At 45.1% G+C, this 11,251-nt stretch overlaps 1 protein-coding gene across 1 annotated transcript; it reads right to left on the bottom strand.

Moving 5' to 3' along the window:
• Positions 1–6,561: 6,561 nt before the first annotated feature.
• Positions 6,562–10,530, bottom strand: sh3bp5la (SH3-binding domain protein 5-like, a). Its single transcript, XM_038307680.1, is given in 7 exon segments — positions 6,562–7,279; positions 7,281–7,676; positions 7,774–7,947; positions 8,055–8,219; positions 8,645–8,773; positions 9,521–9,583; positions 9,764–10,530. Coding segments are annotated over 7 exon segments (1,278 nt in total). The 5' UTR covers positions 10,004–10,530; the 3' UTR covers positions 6,562–7,168.
• Between the last annotated feature and the right edge of the window lie 721 nt (positions 10,531–11,251).

The raw sequence follows: 11,251 nt of genomic DNA, 5'->3' as shown, positions 1-11,251 counted from the left end.
TTTGCTGCCAGTGGAACTGGTTCTTTGCAGAAAGTAAATGGGATAATGAAGAAGGAGGATTACCTCCAAATTCTGCAGGAAAACTTAAAACCATCAGCCCGAAGGTTGGGTCTTGGGCGCAGTTGGGTGTTCCAACAAGACAATGACCCAAAACACACATCAAAAGTGGTAAAGGAATGGCTAAACCAGGCTAGAATTAAGGTTTTAGAATGGCCTTCCCAAAGTCCTGACTTAAACCCCATTGAGAACACGTGGACAGTGCTAAAGAAACAGGTTCATGCAAGAAAACCATCACATTTAGCTGAACTGCACCAATTCTGTCAAGAAGAGTGGTCAAACATTCGACCTGAAGCTTGCCAGGACCTTGTGGATTGCTACCAAAAGCGCCTAGTTGCGGTGAAAATGGCCAAGGGACATGTAACCAAATACTAATGTTGCTGTATGTATATTTTTGACCCAGCAGATTTGGTGACATTTTCAGCAGACCCATAATAAATTTATGAAAGAACCAAATTTTATGACTGTTTTTTGTGACAAACATGTATGTGTTCCGATCACTCTATCACAGAAAAATAAGAGTTGTAGAACTTATTGAAGACTCAAGACAGCCATAACATTATGATTTTTTACAAGTGTATGTACACTTTTGACCACAACTGTATCCCTGTAACAGAGATAGATTAATCACATCTAGAATGGAGGAGGAGATCAAAGTTATTATTAATTCAAATCAATCTTATTTATAAAGAATCCCATAAAATCATTCCTTCTAAGAGCAGGTGGGATGGACGGTTCAACAGAGCTATGGCTCTGGGTGAGGTTGGCAACTGGATTAAAAAGAAACACACCCACAGTGACACACCCACTGAGAAGCCCACTCTGGTGATTGGCAGCTCCATAGTCAGAAACGTGGCATTAGAGACACCAGGGACCATAGTCAAATGTTTGCCGGGGGCCAGAACGGGCGACATCAAATCCTACCTGAAACTACTGGCTAAGGATAAGGTTAAATACAGTAAGATTGTTATTCACGCTGGTGGTAATGACACCCGGTTACGCCGATCGGAGGTCACTAAAATTAGTGTTGCTTCGGTGTGTAAGTTTGCCAAAAAAATGTCGGACTCCGTAATTTTCTCTGGTCCCCTCCCTGATCTGACCAGTGATGGCATGTTTAGCCGCATGTCGTCATTCAACCGCTGGTTGTCTAGGTGGTGCCCTGAAAACAACGTGGGCTACATTAATAATTGGCAATCCTTTTGGGGAAAGCCTGGTCTGATTCGGAGAGACGGCATCCATCCCACTTTGGATGGTGCAGCTCTTCTTTCTAGGAATCTGGCCACATTTATTAGTCCTCCAAAACCCTGACCACCCAGGGTGCAGACCAGGAAGCAGAGTTGTAGTTTAACACACATCTCTGCAGCTTCTCTACTGTTACCCACTCTTTACTCCATCCAGACAGTGTCTTGCCCACGACCAAAATCTAATAAATTAGCAAAGATTCCCAAAGGAGTAAATCATGATAATCTAATTAAAATCAAAATAACTCAAATTGGGGAAAAAGTTAAAACAATTAAATGCGGTCTGTTTAACATAAGATCGCTTTCCTCTAAAAGTCTACTAGTTAATGACTTGATTTGTGATAATCACATTGACTTGTTTTGCCTTACAGAAACCTGGCTGCAGCAAGAGGATTATGTGAGCATAAATGAGGCAACTCCTTCAAGCTATTTAAATTTTCACATCCCCAGAAGTTCTGGGCGAGGAGGAGGAGTAGCAACAATCTTCCAGTCTGACTTACTGATTACTCCCAAAACAGTTAATACCTACAACTCTTTTGAACATTTAACCCTTAATTTCCCTGATCCAAATTTCAAAGCAAGAAAACCTCTTCTTTTTGTAACTTTGTATCGTCCACCAGGTCCTTACTCTGAATTTTTAGATGAGTTTTCAGAGTTCCTTTCTGATTTGGTATTAAATACTGACAGGGTCATCATAGTGGGAGATTTTAACATCCATGCTGACATTGAAGGCGATAGCTTAAGAGCAGCCTTTAATGCTATCTTAGACACTATTGGCTTTGTTCAAAATGTGAATAGTCCCACACATTCTCATCTTCATACTTTGGATCTTGTGCTGACATACGGCATAGAATGTGAAGAAATAACAGTATTTCCTCACAACCCTGTCCTCTCTGACCACTTTCTAATAACCTTCAGGATTACTTTAACAGAGTTCTCCTCCCCCAAAAGAAGGTTCAATTTTAGTAGATCTTTATCAGATAGAGCAGTTATAAATTTTAAAGAATCTGCTTCACTTTCTCTCTTCTCTGTGTCGCTGAGCAGTGCTGCAGAGTGCAAAAGTTTAGCTTATTCCCCTTCACAGGTTGATGATTTTGTTGATGGGGTTGCTAGTTCTCTGCGTATTGCCTTAGACAACGCAGCTCCTTTGAAAATGAAAACCGTTAAAAATAGAAAGCTTGCTCCTTGGTTTAATGCAGAGCTGCGTACTTTGAAGCAAAATGCTAGGAAACTGGAGAGAAAATATCGCTCCACAGGCCTGCGAGAGTCCTTCCTAGTCTGGAAAAATGGTTTACTGCTGTATAAGAGGACCCTTTGTAAAGCAAGAGCAGCATACTTCTCCTCATTAATAGAGGAGAATAAGAATAATCCTAGATTTCTTTTTAATACAGTTGCCAAACTCACCCAGAGCCATAGCTCTGTTGAACCGTCCATTCCACCTGCTCTTAGCAGCAATGACTTTATGGGATTCTTTATAAATAAGATTGATCTTATTAAAAATAAGATCATAAGCACTCCTCTATCCGCGATTGTACCTGAGGTAGTCATGGAATCTGAACCGGGTTTAGACTGCTTTGATCCAGTTGAACTCTCTGAATTAGCAAAATTATTGTCTTCATCTAAGCCTTCAACTTGTATGTTAGATCCAGTTCCAACCAGGTTATTTAAGGAGGTATTCCCTTTGATCTCCTCCTCCATTTTAGATGTGATTAATCTATCTCTGTTACAGGGATATGTACCTAAAGCTTTTAAGGTTGCTGTAATTAAACCTCTGCTTAAGAAACCGTCTCTTGACCCAGATGACTTGGTCAATTATAGACCTATATCCAATCTTCCTTTCTTATCCAAAATTCTTGAGAAAGTAGTTGCCAAACAAGTTTGCGATCACTTCCACCATAATGAACTTTTTGAAGAGTTTCAGTCTGGCTTTAGAGCTCATCATAGCACTGAAACAGCTCTGGTGAAAGTCACTAATGATATTCTCATGGCCTCAGATAATGGACTTGTATCTGTGCTCGTCCTGTTGGATCTTAGTGCTGCGTTTGATACAGTTGACCATAATATTCTTTTAGAAAGACTTGAATATTTTGTTGGAATTAAAGGAACAGCACTAGACTGGTTTAAATCTTATCTATCTGATCGAATTCAGTTTGTTCATGTTAATGATAGATCTTCAACACGCTCAAAGGTTACCTGTGGAGTACCACAGGGATCAGTGCTAGGACCAATTCTCTTTACTTTATACATGCTCCCAATTGGTAGAATTATTAGACAGCATGGGATTAATTTCCACTGTTATGCTGATGATACCCAGCTATATCTGTCTATAAATCCAGATGAAGCTAACCCATTACATAGATTACAGGCATGTCTTGAAGACATAAAAACCTGGATGACTCTTAACTTTCTGCTTCTGAATGCAGACAAAACAGAAGTTATAGTCTTTGGACCAGAGTCTCTGAAAAAGAAACTGATTAGCCAGTCACTTCATTTGGATGGGATTAAACTGATTTCAGATAATAAAGTAAAAAATCTTGGTGTTGTTTTTGATCAGGACCTGTCATTTAAATCCCACATCAAAGAGGTTTCTAGAATTTCCTTCTTTCATCTGAGGAACATTGCAAAAATTAGAAATATCCTGTCCAGGGGTGATGCTGAGAAACTAGTCCATGCATTTGTTACTTCAAGGCTGGACTATTGTAATTCTTTACTATCAGGAAGTCCACAAACTGTAGTTAAAAGCCTTCAGCTGATCCAAAATGCTGCAGCCAGAGTTCTAATGAAAATTAAAAAGAGAGATCATATCTCTCCTATCCTGGCTTCTCTTCATTGGCTTCCTGTTAAATCCAGAATAGAATTTAAAATCCTCCTTCTCACATATAAAGCCTTAAATGGCCAAGCTCCATCTGATATCAGAGATCTGATTGTTCCTTATGTTCCTAACAGAGCACTTCGCTCTCAATCTGCAGGTTTACTAGTGGTTCCTAGAATTTCTAAAAGTAGAATGGGAGGCAGATCTTTTAGTTATCAGGCTCCTCTCCTGTGGAACCAACTACCAGTTTTAGTCCGTGAGGCAGACACCCTGTCTACTTTTAAGGCTAGGCTTAAAACTTTCATTTTTGATAAAGCTTATAGTTAGGGTGGCTCAGGTTATCCTGAGCTATCTCTATAGTTATGCTGCTATAGGCTTAGACTTTTGGAGGACATAGGGACCCCCATTTCATCATTCTGCTTCATTCTCTCTCTGTTCTCCTATTCTGCAGAATCTGTTAGTTCAATCTCTAACCTTCTGCTCTCTCTGCTTTTCCTCAGAGTAGCTTTGCCTCGTCTGTTCCTGTTTGGCTGTGACGTCATCCTGGAAAAAAATATCAGCTGTGCTGCTTCTATCAACACCCTTGTTAATAGATGTTGGAGATCGGCCTGTTTTCCAGTGTGGTCCTGTTTCTCTGACCGTGACTGAGTGGATGTGCTCTCTTCGTCCTCTGGCATGGGAGCTGCCTCGGAGCTCGTCTGCCTGGCTGTGTGTTTCCTGGACGGGGCCGCCTTTTACAGCTGCTTTTTGTATCTCTGCTTCTGTCTCCTTGAACCCCAGTCGGCCTCGGCAGATGGCCGCTCACACTGAGCCTGGTTCTGCTGGAGGTTTCTTCCTGTTAAAAGGGAGTTTTTCCTCTCCACTGTCGCTACAAGCATGCTTAGTGTGGGGGATTGTATTTGAGTCAATGAGTCAATGCAATCAACTGGTTTTCCTTAGATAGAAAACTTTGTATCAATTTGATCTGGTTGAACTGTAAAGTGCCTTGAGATGACATGTGTTGTGAATTTGGCGCTATATAAATAAACTGAATTGAATTGAAATCTAGGATTATTCTTATTCTCCTCTATTAATGAGAAGTATGCTGCTCTTGCTTTACAAAGGGTCCTCTTATACAGCAGTACAGTAGATGCTTTTATATCAGAGGGCGTTAATAAGTAATAATAAACAAGTTCAACATTCATCAATAATCAGAAAAACCGCTTTAATAAATGATTATAGTTTGATGGACATAATTCTACGCTCTGGTAGAAACAGGTGTCTGGAACTAAACCACTAAGAATCGTTTATAAATCCCCTCTCAGAGTGGTGGTGGCAGCATTATGCTGGGGACTTTTCAGGTGGAATGGAGGTTTATGCTTAAGCCGGGCATAAACTGGATTATTTTCAATCGTTGCACGCAGCTACAGCTCGCGATGCTTTGCTGTACAGTGCGAGTTCTCAGCTCCCCATGTTTGTTCTCACGCTGTGCGACCCGACGCTCTGATGCGATCTACCTGCTCATGTCTAAAAACCAGGTGGGACTCAGCTCCGCAGTGAGGTGGCGCTACTGGGACTCGTCTATCTGAAGCCAAACCAGTAGCAGAGGAACATGAAGCTCACTAGAGCGAAACGCGCTGCCTTGGATATTTGGGCGATTTAGTGCTGAAAGCCCTAAAAAGAAAAGGAGACGACGTATTTGGACAAAGACATGGCTGAGCTAACGTGGCTACTACGGTCTGGCAGTTTGACAGAAAGAACTCCATTTCACTCATTGCCCCCCCGCCATGCTGCTGGGTTTACATCTAAGAGGAAGAAGAAGAAGAATCCTTGTTTGCCCACTGAGAGATTTACCCACGACCACCTTAAGACGGCCGACTGAGTTTCAACCATGTTGGATTTTCTCCTGACCTACGATTCCTGATGGGGGGGGGTCGTTAGAGGCTGATCGCCCCCCCCTGGTCACTACACCACGCACCATCAGGCTGGAAGTTGGCCTGATAGGAAAATTCAAGCACGACTGGCGAATCGGCCTGAAAAGGGCAAAGAATCGTACAGTGTGCGTAATTATATGGAATCGTATTGAATTCACCAAAGAAAAAAAATTCAGACAGATTATCTCATGATTACGAGAAACTGATCTAGTATTTATGAGATAATCCGTCAGATTATTTTGTCCTTTGGTGTGAATGAAACACGGTTCCCTATAATCGTACGGCTTTATGTAGATAAACTGGAACAGCAGAAACCTTCTCAGAGCCAGGTCTGGATGAGCCTGGTCAGAGCTGATCTAGTATAGATCCGCAGCAGGTGGGATCCCTCAGCTCTGGGTCTTCAGTGTGAATCAGAGCAGATCTAGTATAGATCCGCAGCAGGTGGGATCCCTCAGCTCTGGGTCTTCAGTGTGATTCAGAGCAGATCTAAGCGGCTGTAGCTTCACCTTAACATCAGATCAACCAGACGTCAGGAGAATCAGGAGGTAACGATCGGGTTTATTGATGATGATGAAGATGATGAAGATGACAGGAAGCAGTGCGTCACATCCAGACGGTGATCTAAACATCTAAACTGTCAGAAACTCAACATTTAAATATTCTCCATCTTAAATTATTACAAACATTTACAAGCTGCTTTATTTTAAATGAAAGAAAAGTGAAAGTGTGAAGGCACACATCAAGTCACCACAGGAGCTTCAGTTTAAGGCAAACAAAAAAACATGTAAACAATATTTAAATAAAACTAATCTGAGGATTTTAAATTAACTGGCTGGAAGTGCGTCCCGGACTCAGACACGCCTCGCTCTCCTGCAGCGGGAGCCAGGAGAGCGAGGCGTGCTCCGTGTCCTTTCCTCCGGGTGACCCGGTTCTCTCACAGCGGATCGGCTCTGACGCCGCTGCGGGGGAAACGGCGTCTGAGGTCATCAGATCAGCTGCGCTGGAATAAAACAAGCGTGTAAAGTTCTGCTCCTTCATGCTAGAGAAGCGTTCTGGAAGGTTCTGCTCTAACTGGGTCAGTCAGGTCAGGGTTTCAGCTCGCCCCCCCGCCGATGGAACCGCCTGGGTCCGGTTCTGGGCTGAGCTCATAAGCTGAAGCTCCTGTGGTGCTGCTTGGAGAAGATCTGCTGCCGCTCCTTGGCGCCGGTTCTGCTCTCCATCAGCCTGTCCCGTTTGCTCATGGCGCCCCCCCCCGTCTCGCTCCTTGTCGCCTTCGTCCCCGGTCACGCTGCCCACGTCGCTGAGGTTCCCCAGATGTTCCACGGAGTCGTACTTCTCCAGGTCGGAGGCGATGGTCTGCAGGCTGAAGACGGACAGCGAGTCCGACCCGGCGCGCTCCTTGTACCGGTCCGCCTGCTCCAGCCCGCCCCTCCCAGCCGCGGCGGCGACGCCTCCCTCCTGAACTCTGCTGTCGGACTCGGCTCCCACAGGGGGGCTCCGCCCAGCGCAGGCCGGCCCCCCCTCGGCCGGGTCGGCCCCCCTCTGAGCGTGGATGGCCTCGCTGATCTCCTCCAGGTTCCTCAGAGCGATGGAGTAGCGGGTCTTCACCTTGGACACGTTCTGTTCCAGCTGCAGAACCTTGGTTTTGTGCTCCTGAAGTCGGACAGGAAACCAACAGGGTTCTGCTTCAATACGGACCCAGAACCGAACTCAGCTCGGCCCCAAAGACAAAAACCAGGAGCCGCTTTACCTCCAGGATGTGGTTGAGCTGAGACTTGAGCTCAAAGTAGGGTTTGGACTTCAGGATGACCCTCTTCAGGGACTTCTGCAGCGTCTGGACCCGAGCCTCCGCCTCCTGGCAGGCGTGCGTGACCCGCATGTGCTCCCTCTCGCTGCGGATGCGTTCCTCCTCCGCTTCGTTCACCTGCGGGACAGACGGTGAGGACATCTGGGTTGGAAGGTCTCCACAGAACGAAGCTTCAGGAACCAGCAGATCCTGAAGCTTCTGGGTTGATCTGAGACGACGTTTACCTTGGAGGTGGCGTGGTTGAGCATCTCCTGCCAGGTGGGATCCAGCGTGTTCTTCCCGTCGGCCATCAGGCCCTGCTCTGCCACGTACACCATCTCCCTGGCAGCGGTGTGCATAGAAACGGCCCGCTCGTAGCTCAGCGCCGCCTTCTGGGTCTCCTGCTGGGCCTGAGGGAAGCAGACAGACAGGAGGAAGAGCTGCTGATCACAGAGGAACCGAACCTTCAGGCCCGCTGAGCCAGAACAACATGTTTGCTTCTGAGATAGTTTCATGGATTATTCTAATAATGACATAAATATAAAACTGTTCTATGATGTAATGCTGACGGCCCTCAGTCCAGATCAGCAGCGATTCCTGGTTGCTAACCAACCAGGAAGAGAGAAGCATCTGAGAAAGTCTCCTGATCTCCACCTTCTAGCAGCAGATAATAGAGCTGGTCCTTCAGAACCTCCGACTCTCCTGACCCCTGCAGCCGGAGCCGTTCCTCTGAACAGGAGCTGGGATCCGGCAGGAAGCGGTGGCATGAGGGCCGCCTGATTCAGCAGCACTTAGCAAACGGAAGCCATTAAAGAGCAGAAGTATTGATCGGTACCTCCTTCGCCAGGCGTCGGGCCTCGTAGTACGGGCGGGCCTTTTCGATGCAGCTGCCGAGCTGAGAGCTCTGAGCGTTCAGCTTCCTGGCCGACTCCGTCAGGATCTTCCTGTAGGCAGACCTGGCGTCCTTCATGGGCGGAGCAGGAGAAGAAAAGCAGTTTGACTCTCAGAGCAGATCAGGTTACAGACAGAACATCTGCTTCAGTTTCCACCAAACATTCCTCTCACTGTTCAACTAAAGCCGTTTGTTAGGATGAAGCTGAGCTGCCTGATCAGCAGCATGGAGGAAACCAACAGACATGACGCTGGGTTTCAGATTTCATGCTTTTTTTTACCTTAAACTGGTTCAACAGTATCAGCTGTTGACTGGATTATAAACCTCCATAGTCTCAGATTGATCATATAATGAATTAGATTCCTAATTCTGGTCCAACTAAAAGGAAAACTGAGGGCAAATTTTCCTCAAACCTGGAATCATTTCGTTCCTACAGCAAACCTAAAACCGACAGTGGAAAACATTAATCACCTTCAGCTCATCACACCTGTGGTCTACCTGGGAAACAGATTAACGGATGTAGATATATCTGAAGTTTAGGGTTTAAGCCTGTTTTTATTGAACTGATTGGTGGTTTATGATGGTTTACTGGAATCCTGCTGTTAATATAAATAACTGTTAAACAATAAAAGCTTTTAATGGAGGAAAAACAAGACAATATATAAATAAAAGTAGTTCTAGCTCCATATGTGAGATTATAACAATGATAAACTACGTTAGATAATTGATAGATGAGTTAATTGCATTTGAATTAATTGTGGTTCTTGGTTAAGCCATAGAATAATCTAAGATGATCTAATGAGAATAATCTGAGCTTACATCCAGCTCCAGCTCCAGCCTGTTGATCTCTGCACTGGCTTCATTCAGCTGCTCCAACTCCTCCTGAATGCATCAAAAACAACAGCAGGGATTAAATGGGAGCTAATCTCAGCTACCTGGCGATCACAGCGGGATTAAGAGATTATTATGATTTACATTTAGGGCAATAATCACCAGCTAAAACAGGGAGGTAATCCAGAGATCTGAGGGGTGAACAGGAAGCCCAGAGGCCGCTGGTCTCACCTGAATCCGGGGGTCCAGCTCCTCCTCATAGGGGCTGTGGAGGTGCTCCACCGCGGCTCTTCCATGGCCGCTTTCATCGCTGCCGTCAATGAGCGCAGCTTCTGCTTTGGTTCCGCTGGTTTTGATAGAAATCACCCCTGAATCCTCCCCCTCATCACCGCCGGGGGTCTCCTCCCTCCAGTCCCCCACATCCGAGCCCCCAGAGCCAGCGGGGCTTTCTCGCAAGTCGCCCGGCTCCATCCCGGGGCCCGCGAAGACTGTGAGCCGTTAGACCCTTAGAAAGCGAGGCTGTCCGCCGAGCGGCGACCGAGAGGGAAGCGGAGGAGATCAGAGAACAGCACCGGCAGCGAAGAAAGAGCAGTTTGAAAAGGCGGCCATCTTTATTCCGCACAAACAGCAGCCCTTCGCCTAGCCTAGCTGCTATTAGCCTAGCCTAGCTGCTATTAGCCTAGCCTGGCTGTTTTTAGCCTAGCATAGCCTACCCTGCATATAAACCCAAAGCGTTAGTTAGCCTAGCCTGTTAGCCTGTTGCTATGCTACCGCCGCAGCGTAAAAGCCGTTTTTTCAGCGAACAGGGGAGAAGCAGCGGCGGCTGTCGGTGTCAAACAGACGGAGGTTCATGATAATAAACCTCTTCTGATCGACCCTTCCCTTCATCTCCTTCACCCCAAAGCCACGCCAGCTAGCCGCTTCATCCTCACATCACCACGGATCAAGTAAACAGTGCAGAGCCAGAGGCGGTTGACCCCACACGGCTTCCGTAGACACGACCACAGAATCCCACAGCAGCCATAATGCTGGGTTTACCGTGTGGTTTATAACCTAGGTTTATTTTTTAAAGTTGAATTAAAAAGTTTCATTATCCTAAACTGCGAGTTTGTTTCGGATTATTCTATTTACCTTCAAAGATTCCTTTTTATTAAAGTATATTTTTTAAGGTCAAAGTTTTTAATCTTTGGATGTTTTATTTCTAAAAACTATAAAACAAAGATAAAATAAAGATATAAAGAGAATCTGTGCCGTTCAATGATATGAGACTGAATCTAAACTTTAAAACCCACTAATACACAAATGATGCATCGTATTAAATAAGAAAAAAAAACTTATCTAATTAATGACACATAAACTTGATAAAAGTCCAATTTCTGGGAAATTTGGCTTTCAATTCTATTCAGTTTATTTCTATAGCTCCAATTCACATTATGTCATCTCAGGTCACTTTATAGATCCAGATCAACCAGATCATCCAGTCAGATTGATTCAAAGTTTTCTATCTAAGGAAAACCAGCTGATTGCATCGACTCATTGACTATTCAGCAATCCCTCACACTAAGCATGCTTGTAGCGACAGTGGAGAGGAAAAACTCCCTTTGAACAGGAAGAAACCTCCAGCAGAACCAGGCTCAGTGTGAGCGGCCATCTGCTGAGGCCCACTGGGGTTCAAGGAGACAGAAGCAGACATAGAAAAAGAAGCATAGATACAAAAGG

Source organism: Cyprinodon tularosa, unplaced genomic scaffold, assembly GCF_016077235.1.
Source record: "Cyprinodon tularosa strain WSP-4 unplaced genomic scaffold, ASM1607723v1 ctg618, whole genome shotgun sequence".
NCBI lineage: Eukaryota > Metazoa > Chordata > Actinopteri > Cyprinodontiformes > Cyprinodontidae > Cyprinodon > Cyprinodon tularosa.
The sequence above is the reverse complement of the archived record's forward strand: the minus strand, read 5'-3'. Positions and strand labels throughout refer to the sequence as shown.